Raw genomic sequence first — 21,890 nt, 5'->3', positions numbered from 1 at the left:
AACTAAGATCATGGCATCTGGCCCCATCAAACCGTGGCAAATAGAAAGGGAAGATGTGGAAGTAGTGACAGACTTCACATTTCTGGGATCCAAGATCACTGCAGATGGTGACTGTAGCCATGAAATTAAAAGACATTTGCTCCTTGAGAGGACAGCTATGGCAAACCTAGGCAGTATAATAAAAAGTAGAGAAATCACCCTGCCAACAAAAGTCTGTATAGTCAAAGCGATGGTATTTCCAGTAGTAATGTCTGACTGTGAGAGTTTGACCATAAGGGAGGCCAAGCACAGAAGAATAGATGCTTTCAAGCTGTGGTGCTGGAGAAGAATCTTGAGAGTCCCTTGGACTGCAAGAAGATCAAGTCAGTCAGTCCTAAGGGAAATCAACTCTGACTGTTCCCTGGAAGGTTAGATGCTGAAGCTGAAGCTCAAATACTTTGGCCACCAAATGAGAAGGGAGCACTCACTGGAGAACACCCTGATGCTGGGAAAGACAGAAGGCAAAAGAAGAAGGGGATGGCAAAAGATGAGATGGCTGGACATCATTACTGATGTAACTAACATGAATTTGAGCAGACTTTGGAGGATGGTGGAAGACAGGAGGGCCTGGCATGACTTGGTCCATGGGGTCACAAAGAGCTGGAATCGACCGTGCGATTGAGCAATGAAGTAATAATGGTAAAGTTTTCAAATTTTGGGGTACACTGATGCAGGCACAGTGGCCAATTCCTTTTAAGAATCCATTTTAAGCCATATTGTCTGCATGTGATTGAGGCATGAGTGGCGAGATTATACTCTCAATTACAGATGGGCGTGAATCAAATTTCATGACAAAAAAGGCTGGGTTGTTGGATCGTGAATTGCAATTTGGGCAATTGTGTTGTTTGCAAACCACCCATAAACCAACCTGGTTTTTAGTTCATTCAGTTTGGATTTGTGGGCCAAATATGCTGACACCCAAGGCAATGGTGAACTTCTCCAGTGAGCTCAGAAGGCATTTAACTTGTGAGTCACAGTGGCTTCCATGGGAGGGAATGGGGGTTTGACGCAGAGGAAAAAAGCCGTCAACAAGGAATAGGGGATATGCTGGGGGGCCAACCCTTAGAAGTGGTACAGGGAGGCAGAAGTATGAGCAGTGAAAGAACGAGGTCTCCAGCACCCTGGGAAGGTGCTTTTTGCAGGGGAGAAAAAGCAAAAAGAAGGGCTTGCTTGTGGTGGCAGCCAAAGGGTATCAGGAAGCAGAACCATAGATATTGGAGAGGGCACCCAGGAAGATCTTTTGAATACTCAATCAGGACCCCAGTGCCCTGGGAAAGCAAGGTTTGTCACAGGGCGCTGGGGTGTCAACAAAGAAGAGGTGGTTCAGTGGATTTGACAGTGGTTGCAGGGGTAGAAGGCCAGGAGGTGCGAGCAGAGAAAGAATGAGGTTTCCAGCACCCTGGGAAGGTGCTTTTGCCGGGGGAAGAAAGCAAAAAGGGGGGCCAGCTCATGGTGGCAGCAAAGGGGGGGGGGGGTCAGGAAACAGACCCCTGGATATTGGAGAGGGTGCACAGGAGCAACTTTTGGATACTCAGGCATGAACCTAACAAACCATGAACAGGTTCAGCAAACCAAAAGGTTTGTGGAGGTTTGCAAATGGTGGTTCTCACGAACCACCATTTGCTGGTCTGTGCCCATCCCTACTCTTAATATGCCTTGCACACCCACTACATTCAGTACTTGTGCTCTCAAAGCAGGCAACTGTACCAACCAAAGAGGTAATTGGGAAAATGCAGCTATCCCTTACAACAACCTTTTCCAGTTTTAACGACTGAATAATTGGTCAGGGTCAAATCCCAGTCTGTTACTACATGTGTGGGTTCTCAAGTATGTCACTGCAAAAGTTAATATTGAAAAGCAAGCAGTGTATTTCACAACAAGCTGTGTAATTCAGTTTAGCAACAACATCTGGCTTTCATCCATTATCAGAGCCATGTAAAGAAGGAATTCTTGTCTTTCAAAGGTATCGCTTCAGGTTAAATATGCTTGTGAATAAAAGATTATTTTTCATAGGCATGAAAAATGCATATGCAAGAATTACAACACATCATCAGATAACAAATGTACTAAGGTGTAATTTTCATCAGCCTTTGTCATTTACCAGACAATAAGCTTTTATTGACTGTTGTAGAAGCTGCCACTCAAGTTTTTATACATAAACATTTGAGGGTGCAATCCGGACAAAATTCAGAGCTTTTAAGTATCCATTTATTTCGATGAAAAAGGTTAAAGAAGAAAAGGCCTTTATACCCTGCTTTTTTCTACCTTAAGGAGACTCAAGGTGGCTTACAATCACATTTATTTATTTTGATTTCTAACTTGCTCTCCCCCAAACCCTTTTCTCCCTTCCTCTCCCCACAACAGTCACCCTGTGAGGTAGGTGGGGCTGAGAGAGTTCTGAGAGAACTGTGAATGGCCCAAGGTCACCCAGCAGGCTTCATGAGGAGTGGGGTATCAAACCCAGTTCTAATTTCCAGATTAGAGTCTGCTGCTTTTAACTACTATACCACATTGACAGTTAGCATTCCCACTGAAATCCATGGGACTTAAAAGGGCTGAAGCTGTACTTGAATTACACTGTGTATTCTTTTTGTTTGTGGACACTTCAGCACATGGTCCAAACAAGAAGGAGAGAGAAGCCATAAGAAGGATCAGCTCAGTCCTTACCATATTCACCCAGAGGTTTCACTAATTTCAAAGTGATTTGCTTCCAGGAAAGTATGTTTATGATTGCAGCCAAAGGGTTCATTTGCATAAGGCTTTTTCACTGTGTGATAGAGGAACCTGGCTGTAGTTTTCATTCTCTTTCATATAATCTAACATACACTAAAATACTGTTGACATCACAGTCAAAAACAATTTGTCAATCTATCTTTACTATGACCATGATAATGAGAATATTATGCCAGACTAAAAGTACTTTGGGAAGCTGGGAATAGCTTTGAAATCCAAAGGGAATGTTGCTCCATTCTTGTTGATAATGCACATTAGTATATGTAGTCATATATAATCGCTGAGAAGGGGAAAATGTGTACCATAAACTTAAGGTTTTGACAGTTTCCTCAGGGTAGAGTATTTTGTTAAAGCAATTTTAAAAACAACTTCATTTCATGGAACAAAGCAAAATAAAAAAACAAGAGATCATTTTGACATTCCATAAATAGACTACATTTGACCCATTTTCAAAGTCTCTTTTGATCCACCTTTATTTCTAATGCCACCATCTCATCCCTGGCGCAGGATCCTCTTGACATTACAAAGCCCGCCCCCCCCCCCAAAATAACCATCTTGCTTGGATGGTGCGTACAAGCATGACCTCATACTAGCTCAAGAACCTCCTGGAGGCCTTAAATAAGAATAACATGAGCTAGCTGGAACATGTATATGTATGGAACTTAGGGAAGAAAACCTGTGTTAGTAGTCTCTGATTGGCGTTAACTTTGTGTTAATCTTTGTACAAATCACATTAGTGTAATTAAAAAACACAGAACATTTGCTTTCATATTATAAATGCAGGCATACCAGAAACCACAGAGGCAGTTCTCATGGGCCAACAGTTGCAAGTACCAAAATAAAATGAAATAATTTTTCTTCGAAGTGCATACCATGTTTACAGCAAAGTACCGCTTTTGGTAAGAATCATCTCCAAGATGCATCAGATGTTTCCTTCCTTCATTATTTGCAACAGCATGTTAAAAAATGTGTGTTTTACAGTTTTATGTTACCACATTAAAATTGTCTTCAGTCTTTTTGCCAGGAAGATGTTAAGGCTTTGCAGGAAGTCCTATTGCCATTTGGCAAAATTAGCAGAACCAGGCAGTGGACTAAGGAAGGAATGAGGTTCATCACTTCTTGCAGCAGAAGCTATTTGGTCATCAGGTGAGATCTGTGTGCTCGTTCGATGCCCATGAAGACGACAAAACCTTTCTCTGCAATGTGCTGCGACAGGGAACAATGCTTTCCGTCCTATTTCTAAATTTGGCCATCAATTAATTATTAAGACAGGCAAAACAACTTAGAGATTTTAACCATTCCTTTGGTACAAAAGTACAGCATAAACAATATGCCACTGTACTAGAATAGCAGCAATTGGCCCTTGTGACCAAGCGGCTGGCTCTTCATCAGCAATGTTTATTGACGCAAGTCAATATTTGCTTCAGAACACACCACAGCCTCCTTCACTTAACTGTACAGACTCCATCCTTCTCAACAAAAGTTACAGAGGAAGGTTAGGAGGAGCCAAACATCCTCTCCTCTGGAACAGGAGCCACAATTTCCCAGCTCCATTGTGTCCCAATGAATTCCATGCTGCCAACTCGCTCTCTTTCAGCATTTTTCCTTCCAGTCCAACGACTTTCGGCCATTCATTTCTTGAACGGTGTCAGTTTGTTAAAAGTATGCCAGAAAAGCGATGGCTTCCGCTTGGGTTCTGCCAGGGCAAAGACCTGCTGCTGTGGAATGCTAGTGGGCACTGTGATATGACGCTGATGGATAGGATGTAAACTCTGGTGAGGTGGTGGCACTGAGCACCCGCTGTAGCTAACACCTGCAGGGAAAAAATACATCAAGAATATGTATGGAACTGTTATGTGCAGAGACATAGAGAGGTAATTTAGAAAGGGCTCACAATTTAGGACCTCTTAATGCAAGATGTTTCGTTCCAGACTCAAGTTATCCCAAAGATCCCTAAACATAATCCCTCATGTGAGAAATACTGCTTGGGAACTGGACTATCAGTTGCAGCTGGCAACAATTTCAGATATCTACTTGGCATCTTTTCCAGCCAGATGCCAAAAGCAACTGACTTGCTGTTGGCTGGCTCTGCAATTGCTCAATTTGTATCTTTTTTTGTATGAACAAGTGCCCAAGGACAATCAAAGTTTCTTATGAGAAGGGTAATGTGTGAACCAGCCTTCAAAATATTATAGAATACAGGCAGATTCTTTAAAATTCACCTTTAATCTTTCCATGTCTTGATTTCCGTGCATTCTGCATGGCTTGTTTCTTTTGGTTTTCTGAAATCTCCATGCCTGCAGTTTGGAGTAAATCATATGTATTTAAATACAATTTTGGATGCTCAACTTAAATAATTACTTAAAGCAAAGAACACTTACAATGTATTCAATAATAAAGCTTAGTTCAGCAATGTTCCGCAAACATATTATTATATTATTATTATTATTATTAATTACACTTAATTAATTGCCCCATCCCAGCTCAGGCCCAGGCTCTGGGCAATTTACAACATAGTTAAAACACATAAAATTAAAAATGCACAATTTAGCTAAAATTACAAAAACTCAGATGGCATCCTGCTGTGGGGAGAAGGAAACTTAACAAGCGATTGGGGGGTTGAGATAAGACGTGTAACAAGTTCCCTTACAATTTATTATTATTTCTTATATGCCACCTTTCCACATATATAATAATCTGACCAAGACAGCTCATGAGAGTAATAAAATGTAATTTTTATTCCACCAACAAAAATTAAAATGTTTACTTTAAAAGCATAAATTAAAATCAGGAATAACACTTTCATTAAATGACTTTCCTTTTTTTTAAGTCTTCGATTAGCTTTGGAAAGTGTACTGAGATTATGAGATGTAATTCCTTGACAGCCAGTTTGGTGTAGAGGTTCAGGGAGAAAATAATGAATGAACAGGTGCAACCATGTTGATAGGACCTGCTTTTGGCTGCAAATTGTATGGACAGAATGGCTGAAAAAAAGTGCCACTGCCCTTCTGTGAAATGCTGCTGGAAAAAGGTTTCTGTCAATATAGTTGTGCCAACTCATATGTTACGCCTCCCTATGAGGCTCCAGTTAGGATTTCAGAGCCTATGGAGTAATGATAAGAAGAACCAGAAACCATCAGAGCTTGAAAGCTATTGTTTTAAATATGGCTGGAATGAGGGTGGGCTGGATATCTGTTCTAGAGACACTATTTGCAAAAATACTTATTTAGCAGAAATAAGTAAGTAAATAAACGAATAAATAGCAATGCAAAAAGGCAGGTTAACAAAGGAGAATGCTAGTAGAGGACTATCTGAATGAAGATTTACAGCTGTCCTTCATATGCTGTGTGCGCTCTCTCTCATGTTATTTTGCTGCCTGTTTCATCAGCAGAAAAAGAAAGCTCTCCCACACCACCACAAAAATCATTTATTGAATATGATTTGCACAAGCCTCATTGCATAAAATGCTGCTTATTTATTTGCCCTACCTGCTGTGCTGTTTTCCCATTCGTTAAAGTCAAAATGCTAAACAGAAGAGCTCTTATTTACACAACTAAACTTTATGTCTGATAGTCAAAGCAACTTTGAACACCAGAGAATCTCTCTAACACCATAAGTAAGAGAAGTGAGAGCACAATTTCCACTTATTCTGACACTTACCCATTTCTTTGTCTTCCTGCACTCGTCTCCTCTCGTTCGCACATGCTTCCAGCCACCTTTTCTTATCCCCTAGCTTTTTCCCACAAAATAGATGAACTTCTTCTGTGGCTCTGTTCACAATTTTGAAAGCATTTTTGATATTGACATTGAAGTCCTTGTCTCTGCCATCCTCTACATCCAGCACTTCTACCTCATCCATGTCAATCCGACCCTTGTAGTACAGCATGTCCCTTCTCAACAGATCTTTCTTGCAAAACACAAGTTGATGATCAAAGAGAAAGAAAGTCCTCTGCTGGCTCTTGCCTTGCTTGGAGATTTTGGTCAATTCTCCTGAATGGATTAATTCCGAGCTTCGTCCTAAAATATCTTGCCCCTAAAATTATTTATAACATAGAAAAGCTTTAAGGTTTATTTCTTTCAAGATTTACTGCTATATTATTTAACAGAGAGTCTGTACTATATTGGGAACTTTGGTATATGACTGTTTTGAAACTGAGCCTGTTGGTTGTTTTCCAGATAAGAGTTGAACCCATTGGAATCAATGGACTTGTGAACTCTTCTGTGTTTTGCCATTTGCCCTTTTTTCAATCTCCAGGACATGATTACAGTATCACTGTTGCTTTCTAAAAGTGTCACAGCAAGATAATCAGCATAAAAATTAAAATGGAAATCAGATGTCTGTCCAACTTAGAAGAATCAGAAAACAAACTTGCTGATTATGCAGTAATGGAAAAATTAACAACTTCTTTGAGAAACAAATCGATCTCAAAATCTGAGGAGAAATTGTCTATTTTGCAAGCAAGAGATAGATTTAGAATAAGAAATAATTTTAAAATGGACTATAAATGCATTGTAAGGCATATAAATGTAATATAATGCAGAAAAAGGAAAACAAGTTTTGAATATAAATCTACAAGGATGTGGACTTATGAGTAAAATATTTATTTTTATTGTGAGATAGGTGATAGATTTTCCTTCACGCTTTGGTATATTAAAAATTATAGCCAGTATATTATATTGATGAAATATGTAAAACAGAATATGTATTAATAATAATAGAAAATGCCTGAAATGGAATGTCTATTATGCAAGCAGGAGGTAAACTTAGAATGAATGTATTGTAAGGCATATAAATGTAGTTTAGTGTAGAAAAGGGAGAATAAATTTTGATTCCTTGAATAAGTTTTGATTCCTTCAAATTTTGGAATATTAAAAGTTATAGCAAGTACATAGTATTGATGAAATATGCAACATAGAATATGTATTAATATCATTGTAGAAAATGTCTTAAAACTCAAATGAAGGGGATGCTGAGAAGTAATTCATTGTCTCTTTAATATTATTCTGTATAAATCTGCATCATAATCCCTATATAATCCCTTTCTTCCCTTCTGTACCCCTTTTACATTATTTTGTTTTTAAAAATAAAAAATATATTCCAAAAAATAATTTTAAATGAGCACTTTTGCAAAACCAACAGAACATATACAATAAACATTATTTAATTTATAGCCCACCTTTCTCCTCAGTGGGGAACCAAGGTGGCTTGCATAATTCTGTTCTCCATTTTGTCCTCACAACAACAACCTTGGCTAGGCTGAGAATGTATGACTGACTTCAGGTCACCCAGAAAGCTTCCATGGCAGAGTGGGGATCTGAACCTGCATCTTCCAGATCCTAGTCTGACACTCTTCTCCACTATACCACACTGGGTCTCAACAAAATTCCATCACAACAGAATGGATGCTGAATTGGGCATTATTCTATCTTAAGCTGAGCTGCTCGAGCCAAAGGGGCCTTCTTCCACTTAGGCTGGAAGAAGGCCTCCAACTTTGCTGAGGGGAATGGTAGGATACAAGCCACTGTAAACATCAAAAATACACAGGAGAGCAGCCTTACCTCCCAGCTGACTATGGATACTTGCCAGCGTGCAATCTTGTCTATGCTTTCAAGCCTTCGTTTGCGCTCATTGATCAAGCAGGCTACATTCTTCATGGCCTCATAGGCTGCCTTTACATTGTTGTAGTCACTGCAAAAGGAAGATGTGTGGGTAGGTCATGTTAAATTATCTATCTTACTGCCTTCAGAAACTGCTTGTGAATTTCCACATGCATTTGGTTAGTCACTGGTCTTTAGCATGCTTCAGCAAGGCAGTTCTTACAGAGTGAGCACAGAAATAAAAAAAAAATAGTACTTTCATACCATGGGAATAGCATTCTTTTATTTCCTTCTTTCCCAGGCCATGGTTAAAGCCTGGTTTGGCATAAAACCTTAACTGTGTTAAAAGCAAATCTTAGTTATCTAAGATTATAAACCAGAGTGTGAAGCTGACTAATAGCAAATCCTGGTTAATGTTAATCATGGTTGACTTTGGATCCAGCATGAACCTTTGCTATTGTGTTCCTATAATTCACAATGGAGAGAGGAGAAGCAAAGAGAAGGAATGTGCAGTCATATGGCCCAGTCCCAGTCTCTGAGCTGTGGTTAAGTGATTGGTCACAACAACACAGGTTCCAAATGTAGCACAATTTTCAAATAATAACTAAAATCTGGATCCTAAGAATCATGAATGGGAAGAACAGACACCCTGTGAGGTAGGTGGGGCTGAGAGAGCTCTTGCAGCAGCTGCCTTTTCAAGGACAACTCCTACAAGAGCTATGGCTGACCCAAGGCCATTCCAGCAGCTGCAAGTGGAGGAGTGGAGAATCAAACCTGGTTCTCCCAGATAAGAGTCCGCGCATTTAACTACTACACCAAACTGGCTCTCAGTATTTCTGTCTTGTTTTTTTCTCTTTTTGTTTGGTTGTTAAAGAACCAAGTATAGCTATATATCCACAGTATTCCAATGTACATGTCTCTCCCCACACGTTCCCCAGAGGGTACTCAGATCTGGGACAAAAAAATCTATTAGCGATTCCCGGGCCGAGGGAGGCTAGATTAAAGTCCACCAGAGAGAGAGAGAGCCTTCTCGATTGTTGCCTCCTATTGGTGGAATCAACTGCTGGAAGAGGTTAGGGCCTCGCGGGACCTTGCTCAGTTCCGCAAGACCTGTAAGACAACACTATTCCCGCATGCCTTTAATTGATCTGGAATGACTGATATGGTGTGACTGATGTACATCTAATATATACTGAATGTCATCTAGTGAGATAATACCAAATATGATTAGCACCAGATTGTTTTAACTGTTTTAATTGTTCAATTTGTTTTAATTGTACAATTGTTCTGATTTTACTGGTTGTGAACTGCCCTGAGCCTGCTTCAGCGGGGAGGGCGGGATATAAATCCAATAAACCTATAAACCTATTTCTCTTTTAGAATAGTGTATCAGAATAATGTTTTTTGTATTGACATACTCAAATAAGGGATATTGGCTGTTTATCTCATTACATATACTAACCCATCTTCCACTATATTTTAATGTATTCTTTTTTCTAATGGCAAACTAGAATGATGTTTACATGTTTAAATTAAATCTCTGAGAAACTAATGCCCTCATTTTAACCCAGAGCTAACATTATAACAGACTCTTATTTATTGCACTTCACACTCAGGATATCTAATGACATAGACATCAGTCTGCTATTGTTGTTGTTTCAGCCCGGTCAACATGAACTAGCTATCACCAAACCCCAACTTGTGATTCTTTTAATCTGCTAAAAACATTTCCATGATTTTGCATACTAACTCACTGCCCACTTGCTCTATGTTTAGGACTGCTTGCCATTCCATCCTATTGTCTGATTAAGTGTGCTTCTAGGACACAAAAGCTTACATTCTGAATAAAACTTCGTTGGTCTTAAAGGTACACTTGACTCTTGCTTTGTTCTACTGCTTCAGACCAACATGGCTGCCCACCTGAACATATATATATGTTACACTTTCTGATAGTAACGGTAGACAGTGCCTGCCTTGTGATACTGAATATCTGGGGAATGGTTTTAAGGCTAACCTTAGAACAGCTTTCACTTTAAAAATGGCACATAAATCTCTGAAAATTCATTATAAAGCTATAAATTATGTGTTATTTATTTATTTAAAATACTGGCTTTACACACTTGCTCCTATAAAAAAAGAGGTTCTGAGTTTTCCTCTGCCCCATTCGTTCTCATGGGTACCCAACTTGTACTAATAATCATTAACACTGATACTGGGCACTTAGTAATACTACGGTTTTCATGAGAAAGCAATCTACATCATGCAGGTCTGAATAAATTATATGACTATCTGATAATGCTTAAACCAAATCAAAGATATGATCACCATCTTCAAGTACTTGAAGGGCTGTCATCTAGAGGATGGTGTGGAATTGTTTTCTGTGGCCCCGGAAGGTAGGACCAGAACCAATGGGTTGAAATTAAATCAAAAGAGTTTCCAATTCAACATTAGGAAGAACTTTCTGACCGTTAGAGCGATTCCTCAGTGGAACAGGCTTCCTCGGGAGGTGGTGGGCTCTCCTTCCTTGGAGGTTTTTAAACAGAGGCTAGATGGCCATCTGACAGCAATGAAGATCCTGTGAATTTTGGGGGAGGTGTTTGTGAGTTTCCTGCATTGTGCAGGGGGTTGGACTAGATGACCCTAGAGGTCCCTTCCAACTCTATGAATCTATGAAAGCTGTCTGATAGCCATCTAACAGTGGGACTTGCAAGCCCTTCAACCACTGCTCTTTAACTCTGTGTGTACTGAGCCATCAAATCACTTTCAACATGGCGACCCTATAAATTAATAACCTCCAAAACAGACTAACAGTCTTTGCTCAAGTTTCGCAAACTGAGGGCCATGGCTTCCTTGATTGAGTCAATCTATCTCATTTTGAGTCTTCCTCTTTTCCTGCTGCTATCAACTTTTCCTAGCATTACTGTCTTCACTAACTCCACACCTCATGTGTCATCTAAAGTTTAACGTACAGCTTTGCAAATAGAAAGACTTCACCAGGAACCTATGTGTTCTTAGTAGCACCCAAGAGGGATCTGAATTATGTCTGGCTTTTACATTTCCAAGGGGACAGCGGTCATTGATTCTTTGTCCCAGCAGCTTTTAGGACAACCTTTAGCCTGTTTTATACCTAGAATGGCTTAACTTGAAGTCTATATAAGACTTCTTCCACTCCATATGACGACTGTAGCCATCCCCCCCCCCCCAAAAAAATGGATGGTGGGGAATCCCAAGCAGACCTTTGGGTGCTGAAAGGGTGGGGAGGAGATGGGGCAGCCAAAATCCTAGTTAGCCTTAGGATTCAACTCAAGATCCTCTCCATCTAGCTTAACATTCAGTCTGATGAAGAGTTCTGTGGAACCTGAAAACTTGTTCACTAATCTGTGTTACAATCCTAAACACTCTTAAGTATTATTGATCTTAGTGCGGCTTACTTCTGAGCAGTGTCCCCTCTAAACTCAGTTTTTTAGCCTCCAGCTCACACATTTTTGTTTTAGCTCAGGAAGGATGGCCCCAGAGCACACTAATTTATGCAGTAGCTCACAACTTTAATGCTAGTGGCTCACAAAGTAGAATTTTTGCTCACAAGACTTTGCAGCTTAGAGGGAACATTGCTTCTGAGTAAACATTCTTAGGGTTACATTCTAAGACATTTCAAATGGTTCTAATAAAAAACATTATACTATTGAGTTTTAAAAGTTGTTCTGGAGGCTATTACATCCTATACTATCTGTGCCTGTTTTTAATACATTGTGTGTATCACAACACACGCACACAATAACTAATAATCATGGCTTTAAAATTAAAAGGCATGGGAAGAGGGCAAGGGTGAGAGAGAGGAGTCTATTTCTACAGCTGGTAATCTGGGATCTTCATGTTGAGCCAAGACAACTGCCCCAACAGCAGTCCTTTTGTGTACAAAGAGTACAACTGAACAGTTCAGATAAAGGGAAATCCCTGGCTGCTTTTCAGCACAAACCAAAGACAGCTCTTTTCATGGCTGCCTCTAAGACAACAATGAATGAAGAAGAAAGCTCGAGAGAAAAAAATACCAGGCAACAAAGTAGCCCCTTCCCCCAAGTTAACTGAACCATGAGCAGTGATCGGGGGAGGGGGGGGACACCGCCTGAAGAACATTTAATAATCTAAAAAAGAAGTGCACAGCATCAGCAGTGCAACATCCTGAATTGGTTGCTTGTTAACCACAATTTTAAGGTTGGGCTCTAATCACTTTAGGGCACTGTATTCTCTCCTGATCGAAATAGATTTTGCCTGGGTGACAATTCCTGGAGCTGTCTTTAGATACTTAGGAATCTGCTTGCCTGTAATGTTAGCAGCCAGATCCCTCCAGGGGGCAGTTTAGCAGTTAGAGAGAGAAAGGAATAGACACCCTTCCTACAACATCATCTCAAAAACCATAAATATACATTGCCTGGTCTAAAACGACACACAAAAAGGATACCAGCCAGAGAAAAGCCTGAGAAAAATATTTTTGAAGGTAAGTCAGAAGTAGCTGACTAACTAATGACTCCCTCAACACCCTCAGGAGTTGCATAATTAAAGGAACAATATGCAAATGAGCTCCTGCTGGGCTTTTTCTACAAAAAAATCCCTGAGCCCAGACATGTATGTACTAGTGCTTGTGGGGACAGAAGAATTGGGTGGAAATAATTCTGGATTAATTATCCACAATGCACAATTTGTGAGCTTATCAACAAACCCGTCACCAGAGAGAGACAGACAGACAGAGATCTTGCTAGTCCTACCTGTGCTCCTGTGTGGTGTATTTAAGTAATTCTGCAAGCTGTAAAGGGTATTTACAGATTTTCTGCACAGGTGTGAGAAGAAAACCATCAATAGCAATATCAATCATTTGCTGAAGCAGGCGGCAAGCCTCAAAGAAGTGGCGGTATTTGCTCTGTTTCATCAGATTGGATAGCTCAATGCAGGCACCAGGATGATTGTTGCAGTATTCTGAATAGATAGCAAAGCCATCTTGCTAAAATAAAACAACAAAAATGTTATTTCAAATCTCTGTATATATTTTTTAAAATGCCAAACAAAAGCTTTAAAAAGGGTGCTTCCACGTCCACCACCACCCATTTTCTTTTCTACATAACCCCTTTTACTATCAGAAAGGCAAAGAGGAGATGGAGGTACTTCTTTGTCATGATGGGCTCAAGCTGTTTATAATATTTTATCAAAATGAGGGTTCCTAAAATACCTAGGGATAGTTATTTGCATATGCAAGGAAAGTCTTCTGCAGTCGGAAGGCTTAAAGGCATTCAGAGGTGTCACCCAGGGGGAACTCCATGGCAATCTGGCACTGGCTACTAACCAGAGAACAAGGAAAAAGAAACTAGGAGAGGAGATGATGCTAGTGCTACAAGGTATACGTATACGGGCTATATCTGACCCTGTTTTTACAACATCCCCACCTTGAACCCTGGCTTTTTTGTTCATTTGGTGGACAAGATTTCATAATATTTTTTCTCCATATATCTTGGCCACTACACCACCTCAGCCAGGAAATATGCAGCAATTTTACTCACACGCTCCCATGACTGCACAATGCAGAGAAAAGAAGATGGAAAGCAAGAGCGACAAAGTGACATTTCTAGAGAGTCCTGGCAGGGGGTGGAACATACTACTCACCACAGTATTTATTGTACGTATTATGACTAGGTTTCCCCCCTATTGTTCTGCAGTTTTGTAATCCTCTTTATTACTATGCTGACTGTACATAATATTTCAATGTTATATTTTCCAGTCTTGTAATCTCTGCTTTACTGCCTGTCTTTCTATGTTTTTGTGCAATTGTCTCTAATTTTGTCCGGGACATGTATTACACTACTCCTACTGCACTGTTTTTAGGTGCATTGTGCCTGGAACCTCAGAAAGAAAGGCTGATGAAGTAAACAAATAAATAATAATATGTGTGAGTGATCAGGGGAATCTCCATCTTGGCCAGGTCCCCAGAGATAGAACAGAAATGAGGGCCACACAGGGAGTGGTAGCCCTCCTGTGGGGCTCAAAATGAGTAAACATATACAATGATAAATGTGGACTATACAGTTTGTACTCAAGAGTTTGCAACAGAAAAAAATCCAGACAAGCATATTTGAACAGCAAATATCTCTAGAACTAAAAACACTCCTTTTTTGTAGCATATTAAATCACACTCCCTTGATGTAGCCAATCCTCCAAGAGCTTACAGGGCTCTTAGTACAGGGCCTAATGTAAGCTCTTGGAGGATTCCCTACATCAGGGGTGTGTGGTCTAATATGCAAAGGAGTTCCTGCTACAAAAAAGCTGAAAGTTTAACTGAATTAAATATTGTTTATTGGAGGTGCTTATGAAACTAGAAGTTGTGGCAGAAGAATCATTAGTAGAGTTTCTCCCATTAATCATGTCCTCAGTCTTTGGAAATGTCTTATATAGGCCTAAAATTATCAGCCTCAATGCTTGTAACTAAGTTTCAGATTGTGGACTGACTCTAGCTTTCAAGCTTTCGAGTTTAATGGTTCCACTATACATGTGAATGGATCAAAACATGTTTATGTGATGGTTATAGTTATGGTTAGGAGATCATAAAAGATTATACTGATAGTTCATTCTGCAGTATTATTGCCCTGTAGCTGGCCTTACTCAGAAGAGCACACAAAATGGAAACAAAATGGAAATTAACTAGCTTACATGCTGAAGAAAGCAGGATCCTATTTCACTCAGGTGGGGTTCTTCTTTATTGTACTGCTTTTCTAGATCTTTCAGGAACTTCCTTTGGAATTTGTAAATATCTTCAATGTTTCCAAAAATGGTGATGAGTTGGGCTGCAGTGAACATTCCTGTGTGTTTGCGACACTGTCTAATGTACCCCTAAGAAATGATACAGCAGGACTCTTAACATTTGCCAGAGCAGAAAATAAATTCTGTTTTCAATAATGCCCCTGCTCTGCTATACAATATATCAAAGTCCAGTGTTAAGTATAATACCACCTCCTTTGCACGGATACAATTAAAATGCATTATTTCAAAATTGTTCGCATCTAATTGCACATCTGATCCTATTCTCCCCTCCTGTCCTAAAGCTGTCCTCAAGAAATTCCAATTAAAATTACATTTGAAAATTGTGTAAATTCATAAATGCGCATATTGCTTCTTGTTCTTCTGACTTCTCTGATGTTTAAAATTATACTTCTTCATACCTTCTTGTCAACAAATGCATCTATTATCTGAACAAAATCTATTTCTCTTGTACATATTTGTGTAACCTCTGCCACAGCTGGATCCACAGCGCCTCCAGTGGTAGGAAGAGTCACTGCAGGGCAGAGTTGCCAACCTGCTACCCAGGCTGACAATGCTGAAGCCATGTCCATTTGGACATTGCAGACTTGCCTGGACAGGGAGAATGGGCCTTCTCATTCTCCACACAATTGCTGAGTTGTCTGCATAGTGTGAACATGTGAAGAAAGTGTCTGCACATATGTTCCTTCCCTATGATTGTCAATATAGGGAGAGCAGCATAGCTGCCATGAGAAGGAACCATATGTGCAGACACTTTCTCCACCTGTTATTCCACTGTGCAGATGATTCAGCAATTGTGCAGAGGCAAGGCCAGAATGCTTGTGACCACTCATGTTCTCTACAGTCAGTTAACATGTGAATAGGTCATCTGTGCAGTGAATGGGTGACATCAGTACAAGAGCAGTGGATAGCTAAAGCCTGTGACAGCTGCCCCAGTAAGATGGACCCTCAGGGAACTCATGCTTTGATCAATAATGTCCTATGGATACCCCATCTTAAAAGCTTCTCACTTACTTTGCAATTTATTTATTTATTTATTTATTTATATTGGGATTTATACCCCGCCCTTCGCACCGAAGTGTCTCAGGGCATATTCATGCGATGTAATAAACATATGCCCTGATCCAGACCGCCCAGACTAGCCTGATCTCATCAGATCCTGGAAGCTAATTAGGGTCTGCCCTGGTTGGTACTTGGATGGGAGACCACCAAGGAAGTCAAGGGTTGCTTTGCAGAGGCAGGCAATGGCAAACTACCTCTGAATGTTTTTTGCCTGGAAAGCCCTACTTATGGTTGGCTGTGACTTAACAGTAGTTTCTACCACCAATAACTGTGCTTGCTGTTCAAAAATTAAGTTGTGTAGCCTCATGCCAACTCATGCAGAAGCTCTAAATAGAAGCCTCACACCTCGGGCATATAGCAACTGTCCCAGCAGAGCAAAAAACCCCGTCATATTGCAACTGTCATGGCTGCCAATAGCCAGCACAGGTCCTCTGATGAAGATTCCCTCAGGAACCCTCCTTGCATTCAGAACACGCATGCACTTATTATCCTCCAGTAGGATTCTGGCCAATTCCCTTACTCCTGGGGTGACCTTAGGCCCTGGGATTTTGAAGCCCTAGTCACACCCCTTACACTCATATTTTTAGGCAGCCCTATTGACTGCATAGCTTCCAAGATATGAGAAGATCTGGCTAGCCTGGGCTGTCCAGGTCAGCAAACAAGCCTTCTTACTATCCCATTTCCTATCTGAGGAAATGCAGCTATGCTATCAGCAGCTTCACCTGTCCTCCACACTTGTTTTTTAAGACAAAGCTTGAGTTTCCCTTAATAATACAAATAATTTTCTCCTTGCCTTCAGGAGTGCCTTGTAGCTTACCTCACAGATGTCTTTGAGGTGTTTGATATAGATCCGTTCCGTATTCATTATTTCCTGAATAACATTTGTTCTCATCTGATCCATGTTTTCGGCCATTTTTTGACGCTGCTTCCCAGGTTCTGCATTTGGCTCCTCATCCTGAAAGCTACTACAGTTTTCAGCAAGTTCTTCCTGATTGACTCGCAGCTGGATTCATCAGAGGTAAAAAAACAGCTAAGTGGAAGAAGCATCACTGCAGTGCAAATCCAAAGCAAGCAATTATTGGGCAAAGTAGACATGCCGGTTTTTAAAATGCTTATTATAGTCTATGCAATACTTAAGTCTAAGGGAGTCATCATCTGTCATAGCTTTCCATCAGTGGATGAGGACTTTTCTGTTTTGTCTGGCATTCCTTCACTGATTCTCATTGACACTTCATGTGTTTATTTGCTTATGTATTCTTTTTTTTGTTTTTAATTGTTTTTAGATATTTTATGTGGTTTTAATCTTGCTTTAATGTTTATATTGTTCACTGCCTTGGGTAGAATGGTGGCTTAAAAGATTTTAAATAAAATATACATTCTGTATGTTTTAAAACTTTCAAAGTGGTAACAAACTAAATATAAGATGATAAAATAAAATCAGTTGTGAATCATCAGTGGAACCATTGATTATCACAAGAGATCATTCATTAAAACTTTGAGAGAATAAAATAACTGTGAACTGGCACATAAAAGCCTGATAGGTGCCAGATAAGTGTCTTTGTAGATAATATTCCACAGCTATCACAGAAAGGCCTTGTCTTTGATTGCCACCACTCAGTCTTTTAAGATGAAGGGCCTAGGAAGATTATCTCAAAGGATGGACCAGGTTCACATTAGACCACATGTTATGATCTAGAGCTAAAGAACTGCACAGTCCAGTTGTCATCTGGAATTCTGCTTCTTAGGCACTAGACCTCACGCCACTTCGCAAGCTCACTTTGAAAGACACTGGAAATGCCACTGGGCACGCTCAAGTCCTGGACTGTAACTGAAGTAGATCTTTGGCAACCTGCATCTGCTACAGTTACACAAATTGAAGCCCACTGAAAACCGGCGGCCTGTATCCTACCACTCCACCAAGCACAGAATGAAGTGTAAGGAGATGTCCTCCAACTTAAAACATTCTTCTTCCAATGAAAGAGCCACTTATGTCAGAGGAAGGTTCCTTTGGTTGGAGGGACTTTCTCAAGACTAAGGTAGGATACTGCCCAGCAGGGCTTTTTTGGTAGAAAAGGTCCAGCAGGAACTCATTTGCATATTAGGCCACACCCCCTGACATCACCATTGTTCAGTGACTCATTTGCATATTAGGCCACACCCCCGACACAAAGTTGGCTGGAACTGCGTTCCTGCTCAAAAAAAGCCCTGCCGCCCAGTGATTTCTAGCTGTGTTCAACCTTGAAAACAATCTACAAAAATCACTAGCTGGCTAAACAAAACAAGTGCTAACTTTGTGCTGTCCCTACATGCCTATATAGCTATAGGCAAGGCATGTCCTAAATGAAAACAAAAATCAACTATTGTAAAATTCCCATTCTGCAATCCTTTTAAAAGCTATTCTTAAAACCCCTTTTATGCACCACAGAGTCATCCAAGAGCAGATTGGCTTAAACCCATTTTGTCCAATGTAAGAGCTGATGTGGCTTTAAATCACTGCTGCTTTCTTCAAAAAAGTGAGCATTAGAAGACCACTTTGAAATGGACCCGATGAAATAAGTGATCTAAAAGAGCCTTCTCCAATTAATATCAACTTAGCTTCTATAGAAAAACCTTTTAACCTTTATACTGATCATCTAGCCTTATGGTAAGCTTTTAGAGCAGTTAATTATTTATGCCATCAGGTAAAACAAAAATAGTCCCAAGGAGCAGCAGTTTGGACAGCAAAGGAGCCCGGAAATTCAGCCAGCCCACAGAAAACACTGTGGCCCATTTTAAAAAAAATTAAAGCACCTGGGGTAAGACTTTGCATTCTGCACCATCCAGACAAGTCTCTGCTTTAGCTGTGCTCATTTAAGTGGAGTACAGTGTACAAAATAGTAAAGCAGTGTCTGCTACCAAGCAGTTTCTTGGAAATTATTATAGACTTGCTAATGAGAATTGAGAGGTGCTAATTAGAAGTAGTCATTGGCAAAAATTGGGGAATGTACATTTTACAGTCTTTGTTCAGGAAGGGCGATGCCACTCTGAAACTACTGACTCATTACCCTTTTTTGTGCCTTACCCATCTATTCCCCTTTTTCTCACAGAAAGAGAAGCATGATACAGTCTCAAAATCTACAAAGCCAGACAAAGCCTCAAAATTCACAAAGTCAGACAAAGCCTGATTCTGTGCCTGTTTATTTCGAAGCAACCCCTGCTAAATTCAGTGATTCTTAACACTAAATCAGTATGCAAAGGACTGCAGCTTCGTTATCTTCATGGTAGATGCTATCCAGTACAGCATTCCACAATTTCACAGGAATGGCAACAGGAGGAGGAGGAAAGTGTAACAAAGGGCTCATGTTTTAAATGACTAGCTAAAACTGAATTCTTCTACAATACTGGGCAAGCAAATTTTTCATGAGTTAATAAAATGTAAAACATCAATAAACACATGCCGCAGAAGTATTTAGAGTAGGGTTGCCAACAGGCCTGGAGAAAAATGTCTTTTCCCTTTAACAGAGGTGTCACCTGTGGAACTTGGCAGCTGAAGAAGCTTTGCATGGCCATCAAGGTAAATAACATCACCTGGTAAATACCATCCCACTAAGCTTCTATATTATTTTTTGGTATTTTTGTATTTATTTATATGTGCATTTGTGTGTGTGTGCATGCCCGTTTGAGTGTGTATACATTTGGAAGTCATGGCGACTTCCCGTGACTGACCCCTACTGGAGGCCTGGAGGATATTTAGAGAGTAAAACCTGCCCCCGCCCTCCTGGTTCTGGTATTCCAAGGAGGAACCCCATCCAAGTACTTGCCAAAGTTGACCCTGCTTAGCTTCCAAGATCTGATGAGATTGGGTTTGCCTGGCCCATCCAGGTCAGGACTAGGAGTGTGCATTTGGTTCGGCTGAACCGAATCAACCGCCGAATCAACCCAGAATGGCATATACAACTCTGTATGCATAAATGTTTAAAAACCTAAAACCAGAAAGGACAGGTTTCTTACCTGTAACTGGTGATCTTCGAGTGGTCATCTGTGCAATCACACATATGGGTAATCCGCAGGATTGGCCCCGACCTCGGAGAGTTCAAAGCAATCTTGATCGTAGATCTGGCGCGCCTCCCGCTTGTCCTGGGAGGAGTCAGCTACTGCGCATGCCTGGAGAAGGGGGAGGTGCTTAGCCACTCAGTTTCTTCCCGCCGCCGGGTAGGTGGAAATAACTGTGCTAACTAACTTCCAGCAGCGGGGAAGGCTGGGTGGGTCTGTGTGATTGCACAGATGACCACTCGAAGATCACCAGTTACAGGTAAGAAACCTGTCCATCTTCTTCGTGGTCTCTGTGCATTCACACATATGGGTGATTAGCGAGCCATTTCTTCGGAGGTGGGTGCTGGATCTGTAAGAAAAGGTAGGATTAGAGTGTAACATAATGATAGTGTTACTCACGGTGGTTAGTCGAAGATCGATCGTAGCACCGCTTGTCCGAAGGAGGCGTCTCGCCGGGCACGAACGTCGAGGGCGTAGTGCGAGGCGAAGGTAGATGTAGAGGACCAGACGGCTGCGGCGCAGATGTCCTCTATAGGTATGCCTTTCATGAAGGCGGACGAGGTGGCCACGGCTCTGGTTGAGTGGGCTCGTATATGTTGAGGGATTGGTTGTTTTGCCAGCTGGTAGCAGAGTTCGATGGCAGCAACAATCCATTTGGAGAGTCTCTGGGTGGATATTCTGCTGCCCTGATTATGGGTAGCGTAAGTGATAAAGAGTCTGGGGTCTTTACGGATTTGGCGGGTTCTATCTATGTAGAAGGCTAGGGCTCTCCGTGCATCCAAGTTGTGGAGTGCCCTTTGTCCCGCGTCCGCGGGGTGCTGGAAGAAGGCTGGTATAATGGACTGTCTTCCCAGATGGAAGGGAGAGACGACCTTGGGAAGAAAGGTCGGGTCAGGTCGGAGGACCACCGTACTGTTATGAAATGTCGTATACGGTGGGTCTGCTCTGAATGCGCAGATGTCACTGGCCCTCTTACCTGTGGTGAGGGCCGTAAGTAATGCCGTCTTCCATGACAGCAGGTGCAGTGGAATGGAAGCCATGGGTTCGAAGGGCGGTTTCATGAGTTGGCTCAGGACCAGAGATAGGCTCCAGGTGGGTAGAACTTGTTTGATTGGTGGGTGAAGGCGAATGATGCCCTTGAGGAAGGCTCTAGTCGCATGGTGAGAAAAAACCGTTGTGCCATCGATGCGGGGGTGGAAAGCAGAGATGGCTGCCAGATGTACCTTCAGGGAGGAATACGACAGACCCGCTCTAGAGAGCGTTAAGGTGTAAGTTAGTACCTGAGGTATGGTGGCATAGTTGGGGTCGAAGTTGTGTTGTGAGGCATAGTGTGAGAAGCGTTTCCACTTAAGTAGATAGGATTTCCTAGTAGATGGTTTTCTGGAATTCACTAGGACGTGACGGACCTCTGGGGGGAAATCTAGAAATTGATTCTCCAGGCTGTTAGCTTGAGTGACGCCGGGTTGTGGTGAAGGACCCTGCCGTCCTGTTGGGAGAGGAGATCCCGTGTTTGAGGGAGCTGGGCGAAGGTATTGTTGGACAGGAGCAGCACGGTCGTAAACCAGGGTTGGCGCGGCCACCATGGAGTTATGAGGATGCAGTTTGTGTGGTCTACCTGAATCTTC

At 41.2% G+C, this 21,890-nt stretch overlaps 1 protein-coding gene across 5 annotated transcripts in view; it reads right to left on the bottom strand.

Annotated features, from left to right (window-relative positions):
• Window positions 1-3,218: 3,218 nt before the first annotated feature.
• The window catches only part of SPATA13 (spermatogenesis associated 13), a 115,277-nt gene continuing 96,605 nt past the window's right edge, over window positions 3,219-21,890 (bottom strand). For all 5 annotated transcript variants that reach the window (XM_060234779.1, XM_060234782.1, XM_060234781.1 and 2 more), the window contains 7 exons: window positions 17,051-17,236; window positions 15,064-15,243; window positions 13,134-13,366; window positions 8,332-8,461; window positions 6,433-6,805; window positions 4,995-5,069; window positions 3,219-4,585 (listed from right to left, as the gene is read on the bottom strand). In XM_060234779.1, the coding sequence (XP_060090762.1) occupies window positions 4,404-4,585; window positions 4,995-5,069; window positions 6,433-6,805; window positions 8,332-8,461; window positions 13,134-13,366; window positions 15,064-15,243; window positions 17,051-17,236 (1,359 nt within the window). In that variant the 3' untranslated portion in view covers window positions 3,219-4,403. The remainder of the gene's footprint in view (window positions 4,586-4,994; window positions 5,070-6,432; window positions 6,806-8,331; window positions 8,462-13,133; window positions 13,367-15,063; window positions 15,244-17,050; window positions 17,237-21,890) is intronic.

This window comes from Heteronotia binoei, chromosome 3 (genome assembly GCF_032191835.1).
Source record: "Heteronotia binoei isolate CCM8104 ecotype False Entrance Well chromosome 3, APGP_CSIRO_Hbin_v1, whole genome shotgun sequence".
NCBI lineage: Eukaryota > Metazoa > Chordata > Lepidosauria > Squamata > Gekkonidae > Heteronotia > Heteronotia binoei.
Note: the sequence above shows the minus strand (reverse complement) of the source record. Positions and strands in the feature narration are given on the sequence as shown.